Below are 6,260 nucleotides of genomic sequence, written 5' to 3' on the forward strand. Positions count from 1 at the left end.
GGGGTGGCAGATCTCATTGTTACGTAGCAGAGTGAGATGATGGGTCAGTCAGTGATGGACATTCAAAATGAGCACAGTATGAAGGAGAAAAACAGGTCATATTCATAAATGTTCCAACTAAACTATTCTCTTTGTGTCCTTTTTTTTTAAATGAATACCGTGAAATATTTATATATGATATATTTCTGGCTGGCCAAAGACAGTCTTATGGATATATGATAATTTATGGTTCTGCATAAATGTGCTGCAGTGGGTGAGGGATTTCTCAGGCTGAAGAGGAACATTCCTCTTCAGCCTGAACAGAAATTAAATATTTTACTTATTGCTGAATAAGTAAAATATTCAGCAAATATTTTTACTTGCTGAACTCCTGCATACAGCGTTTCTCAGACTGAACCGCTGCAGATGAAGCACTTTGCAGGTTGCGCGCTGCTGCAGTGGCTGTTAGCTTCCCGTCACTGATTGCAGCAGGTGTGCAGCTGATCTTTTGCCCCACCTACGAAAGAAAACCTGCAGGTTTTTTTTCTCTTCAGTGTAACTCAATCTATACTCATAGTTTTGTTTCCTTTTTCTCGCCTGTCAACACTTTTTTTCTTTCCCCCAATGTATGATTTACTTACAGTTAAATAAGGAACAATGTACCTAACATTTAACTTCTCCACCTCCAACTACTCCAACCTGTCGGATGCAGGCTCTCTGACACTGCAGGAACTGACCCACCGCTCCGTCAAAATAAGCATCATCATTATCCTGGGGGTGATGGTCACTTTGGGAAACATAGCAGTTCTCCTGGTCATCACTTCCTCCGTGGCAGGCTGGTCCAGAAACTCCCGGTATTTCCTGCTGTCTCTCACCGCAGCGGACTCTGCGTTCGGGTTGCTGGTAATGCCCCTGAACCTCTGGGTGAGTCTGTTGAAGGATTACAGTGAGGGCCCCGACGCTCTCTGTCATGTGGTGGCGTTTTGCAACGCCACCGTCTACTCCACTTGCATGTACACGCTGGCCACCATCAGCCTGGAGAGGTACATCGCGGTGTTTTACCCCCTGCAGTACTCCATTCTTATGACCAGAAAAAGGACCCTGCTTCTCATCGCCTTCACCTGGTGCTTCCCTCTCTTCCTGCTGTCGCCGATCACGTTCCCAGATGGCATCATCGAGGTCCACTTCTCCACCGCATCGCTGGTCTGCAACCCGTCATACTCTACCAACGTTGCCTACACCTTCAGCTTGACCTGTTTGATATTTTTCCCCTGCTCCATTGTCATGACGTATGCAAACTTGAGGGTGTGGTGCGCGGCCAAGAGACAGAGGCTGAAACTGCGCAAATACGGCTGTGCACTGCGCAACAGGCACAACGTTGCCGCAAGAGTGCTCGTACCTGTGATGGCGGCGTACTACACGTGTTGGACTCCCTGCGTGGCGGTTATGATCTACAGCGGTGAGCAAAGCATCACAACTTAAACAGCGTTTAATGTGGAAATATGAACAGACTTTTATTCTAAACATGTTGCCCACACATCTCTCATTCACTAAAATTTATAGAAAGCATATTTTTGTATATTTTATTTCACTATTTTAGCTTTGTCTTACGTATTTACTAAATTCCACCACTTCTGATGGAAAAGCAGTTTAGATTTTGTGTGCCTCTTTGCTCTTTAGACTTTTAGATTTATCAAAATTAGGCACTGTCCTCTCGGTTTTTTTTTTGTTTTTTTTTGTCACATCCAAAATATTTCAGATAATACCACAGTTTCAGGTGTGGCTTAACACAAGAAATACATCAGTAACAACCCACATCATGGCTGCATCTGTGTGTGATGGCACTTGAACACTTGAAGCTCCAACTTCAGCCACATTTCATACCTGGAGAATCTTCCTCACTTGCTTGAATGGACTTTACCTTATGTTCCTCTCAAAGCTGTGGCAATCTCTGTTGCCCCTTATTCTACCACACTTACCTTCAACTAAACTTTCCGTGATTGTGCCTTACTACCCTTCTCATGTATGGGTCACCCGCTGTCTGCTAGGCTACTTTCTAGTCAGTGGTCTTCTTTAGGGTTTCGTAGGACAAAACATTTCCATAACAAATGTTGAAAATCCCCCATTCCGTTACAGCCCATTTTCCAAAGAAACCTATATTTGGGTTTTCATTAGCTGCAATCAAAGGTTATAAAACTCTACAGAAAAAAACAACTGAAACATATTGCTCTGTTTGAAACGAATCAACATAATGAGTTTCATATCTTGAATTGAAGTACTGAAATAACATTTTGTTGATATTCTAATAAATTGAGTTGCACCTTTATGTCACTTATTGCTCTTGCATCAGTAACTCCTCCAACAGAGTTGTTGCGCTGCGTATCACAGTGACGACTTGAGACATCCATAGCATGTAGAATCAAATATGCCATTTTTGGCTGCATGTATTGAACAATACAAAACAGATTTCTGCTTTTGTTACAGTTATTTCAGATATTGATCATGTGTATATATGTGCTCTTTGCATATTATATCAACTTCATATGAGAAAATATTTTATTCTTTGTTGCTGCAAAGTAAGACAGACATCTGTCTTTCAAAATTAAACATCTTATCATTTCCCCCATCAAATCTGTCAGTTTCTGCCAAGATTGTGGGAGGAATAGCTGTCAGAGTTATTCATGTAATCATGGGCATGGTGTACTTTTTTAAAGGCTGGCGATGACTCAGACTTCCTTTTTTTATTTATTTATTTATTTTTGACTTTCTAATTTAACCTGATCATGTGCGGGTTTGGAGTAATCAGTGTGAAAGTGGAGTTGTGGCAGAATATTTTTAGAAGTAAAGACCTTTTTTTCCCCCCCTCTTTTTCAAGCAGGCCTCTAATCTATCAGATACAGATGAAAATCCTTGCAGAGTGAAGCCGAGAGTCTTAATTTAAACTGCAAGTGTGCACTCGTCTAAATGATCACAAGCCTAACAGTAAAGCACTTTGCTTGGTTCCACTAAGTCTCAGCTACTTGATCATGAGCTAATTTACTGTAAAGCTCTAAATTATTCATAGTAGGTGTCATTACTAGAAACAGGTGAGGTATGCGAGGTGTCTGAAAATGTAAATAATACTTTGTCACTTGTTCATCAGTTTCTGATTGATGATTTAATGAGCATTGAGATTTAGGCCTTTCCAAAATGTTTCTTTTTTTAAATAAGCACTTTGTGTATATAATAATAATAATGTCAAGGGTATTTAATTTTGTAGATTGACTTGCGTTTTCCACCAGACACTTTGTTTTATTTTGTCAAGTTGTTTCTTGTTACCTGGATGGTTAATGTCATGGCTGTAAGACTGCAAAGTTGGTTTAGAAAACCCTCACCTTGGTAGAGACAAATTTCACAACAATGAGGTTGATTTGTGTTCCTGCGAATAAAAATGTTGCCACTGATTGGAGAGAAGAGGTCTAAGCAGATATTACATAAAACTGTATTTCTTGACAAAAGCGAAGCTCGACAACATACTTGTTAAAAATTGTGCAGTATAAAATGTACATGCAATTCACAGCACTAAAATGGCATTAGAAATAATTTTCAAAGAGATGATGGATATTTGGTAGATGGTCGGCTGAAGGATGATACATCCTGATAAAACGGCCCCATTGCTTTCAGGGCTGTTCCGATAAAAACAGAACAGCCCTTTAAAATAATTTTCCTGATGTCCTTTAAGGCCTTAAAAGAGGACACTTTGACAGTTAAGCAGTTAGTTTGCGCCATGTCCAGACACGCTGTTTACAATGTTGCGGGGATGCACTTCCATACTTCTAACCCCGGCATTTGTAATCGGTGCACAATATCTCTCTCCATGCTTGACCTATGTACATACTGAGTTTTTTATGCTTAAGTTATAGGTTGTATCAGTGCCAAAAATGCATACAATATGCTCTTTTTTTTTTTAAATTATCGCTATTATTTTAAGTAGAGGCAAGAAAGTGCAGCCCAGAAGGTGGAAAAAACTGAGAGAGAATTTTAATTTAGAGCAGAATCTGAATATTCATATCAGATTCCTGCAGCATTTGCCATATTTCTTTGTAGTGCATGACCCTCACGCTGCCCACGCAGAGATGACGTCCTGGGCAGTGAGGCATTTTTCCCCACATATCCAAAAACCGCCATCGATTATAATACGATCAAAAGTGAGACAATATTTTTATTCGAGAGCCGTGCACACTTGTTGCTTCTGTAACTAGGCTGATTCATATTTATTCAACATTTTCTGTCCCACAGCAGTCTCTGGGAGCACAGTACCAGAGTGGATTGAGTTCGTTGTGGTGTGGCTCCCAACCTCCAATGGTTTCCTCAACTGCATCTTTTACTTCTGGATCAACAAAAACTTTCGCAGGAAGTTCCATCTTATTCTGCAGAGGCTGGCTCTGGCCATCTGTCCTAAACTGGCAGACACCTTTGGGTGGAGCAGCACATCATCAGCGCAGTTCGTCTCGGGAATCTTTGACAACAACGTGGTTCATGAGCGTACCTCCAGCGTGTCCTCCACCTGCACCCTGCTCAGCTTGGCTTAAAGCCTCTGAACCCAGAAACAACAAGAGCGTAAAGGACATGGTCAGTGACCTGCGTACTTTTAAAATCCTTGCCCAGCTATTGATGTTTTAACAAACGAGAGCAAAAATAAACGATCAACTTGTTTGCAGTGCAAATGGTTTAAAATTCTGAGAGACTTACATTATTACATTATTTTTTAAAACCATTATTTCCAACTGAAAACAGATGCACCATTGTCGGGATTTAATTTTCAGTCCAAGGTGGCATCCTAAATCACCTTTTTAGTTATTTTTTACAGCTAGCCATCGATTTTGGCTGTGCCACGGATAGGCCTGTCATTATTCTGCATACACCTTTTTTTTTTTCTTTTTTAAATGCGTCAACCTGAAACTTATCTCAACACCTTTCAGACGTTCACAATCTGTCATTTAGCTCATCAGAAGAAAGTGATATTTAGGCTCCCTCTCATGTGAGATTTTTGTGAAGGCTGCAACCCGGTTTCAAACACTTTGAACTACTGAGGCTATCAACCTTTGTTCATTTTAAACTATTTGACATATACCAACGAAGAGAGGTTAACCTTTAAGTCGCAGCATTTCAGCGCATGCAAGGAGAAAAGTAATTAAGCACCTGGACCGCAGAAAGGTCACAACGTTCGTGGCGGGAAGAGACGACTTGTATTTGGAGGAACTTGGGCTCAGAATCTATAAATAATCAGGAGGAATGAACAGCTTAGTGTGTTTGTATTCAACATCGCAATAAGCATTTTTGTCTTTAAATAAAGTTTTGTCATGGTAAAGGTTCATTTTTGAGTTGACATTTTTTATACACTTTTAAATTGCTGCTTGTTATAAAAGGGGAAAAATGGGCGAAAAAAAATAACTGTTAATGACTTTTGTATGTATGTTGCTATATTAGTTTGTACACTTATAAAGACAAAGACTGATTTGAGGAAGATATGCAAAATAAAGTATGATACCTTTGAGTGTGTTTTGAGGGGTTTTTAAGTTCCTATTTTCTGGCTGCATGTTTACTGGTAAACTATTATTTTGGTCCTATAATAAGCAAATACTTTTTTTTTCAGTAACCCCTTTTATGTTTTCCTTTCTGATAGGAATGTGTTTCACTGCTGCTCGGGAAGCATGTCTTTTTATTTGGAGATGTAGAATGCTGTGAATAACAGACCAAATATCTGGTAGTAACAATCAAGGATCATCTAAAACAGGGGTGTCAAACTCCAGTCCTCAAGGGCCGCTGTCCTGCAGTGTTTAGATGTGCCACAGGTAAAAAACAGTGGAATTAAATGGCTTAATTACCTCCTCCCTGTGTAGATCGGTTCTCCTGAGCCTTGCTAATGACCTAATTATTCTTTTCAGGTGTGGTGCAGCAGAGGCACATCTAAAAGTTGCAGGACTGCGGCCCTTGAGGACTGGAGTTTGACACCCCTGATCTAAAAGCTTGCTTTTTTTCCCCTCAGATCAGTCCATTGCTTTCTCATGCTGCAGCATTAGAACCATGTGAACTTACAACAGTCGTACTTCAAATCTGCTGAAGTGCAGAGGGCTTGTAAAGAGTGATTCAAACACCCCAATAACCTACCACCATACTTGAGAAATGTCTAAACCAGAACGAACACCGAACTGCTGCTTCATGAGAACTGCATACTCACCTCTGTGCTAAAATGTGGAAAAAAATAATACAATTTGTTTGTTTTATTCATAGTGTGCTTT

At 40.1% G+C, this 6,260-nt stretch overlaps 1 protein-coding gene across 3 annotated transcripts; it reads left to right on the plus strand.

The window, feature by feature from the left end:
• Positions 1-469: 469 nt before the first annotated feature.
• On the plus strand, positions 470-5,515 carry LOC103150715 (histamine H2 receptor). Of its 3 annotated transcripts, XM_016680886.1 has the most exons (3): positions 472-903; positions 1,051-1,438; positions 4,258-5,515. In XM_016680886.1, exons 1-3 carry the CDS (start codon positions 637-639, stop codon positions 4,548-4,550), a joined length of 948 nt encoding a protein of 315 aa, XP_016536372.1. In that variant the 5' UTR covers positions 472-636; the 3' UTR covers positions 4,551-5,515. The 3 variants fall into 3 exon arrangements, with proteins under 3 accessions (XP_007570501.1, XP_016536372.1, XP_007570500.1); XM_007570439.2 differs by having other exon boundaries at positions 470-1,438; positions 4,261-5,515; XM_007570438.2 differs by having other exon boundaries at positions 473-1,438.
• The last annotated feature ends 745 nt before the right edge of the window (positions 5,516-6,260 follow it).

This window comes from Poecilia formosa, unplaced genomic scaffold, assembly GCF_000485575.1.
Source record: "Poecilia formosa unplaced genomic scaffold, Poecilia_formosa-5.1.2 Scaffold261, whole genome shotgun sequence".
NCBI lineage: Eukaryota > Metazoa > Chordata > Actinopteri > Cyprinodontiformes > Poeciliidae > Poecilia > Poecilia formosa.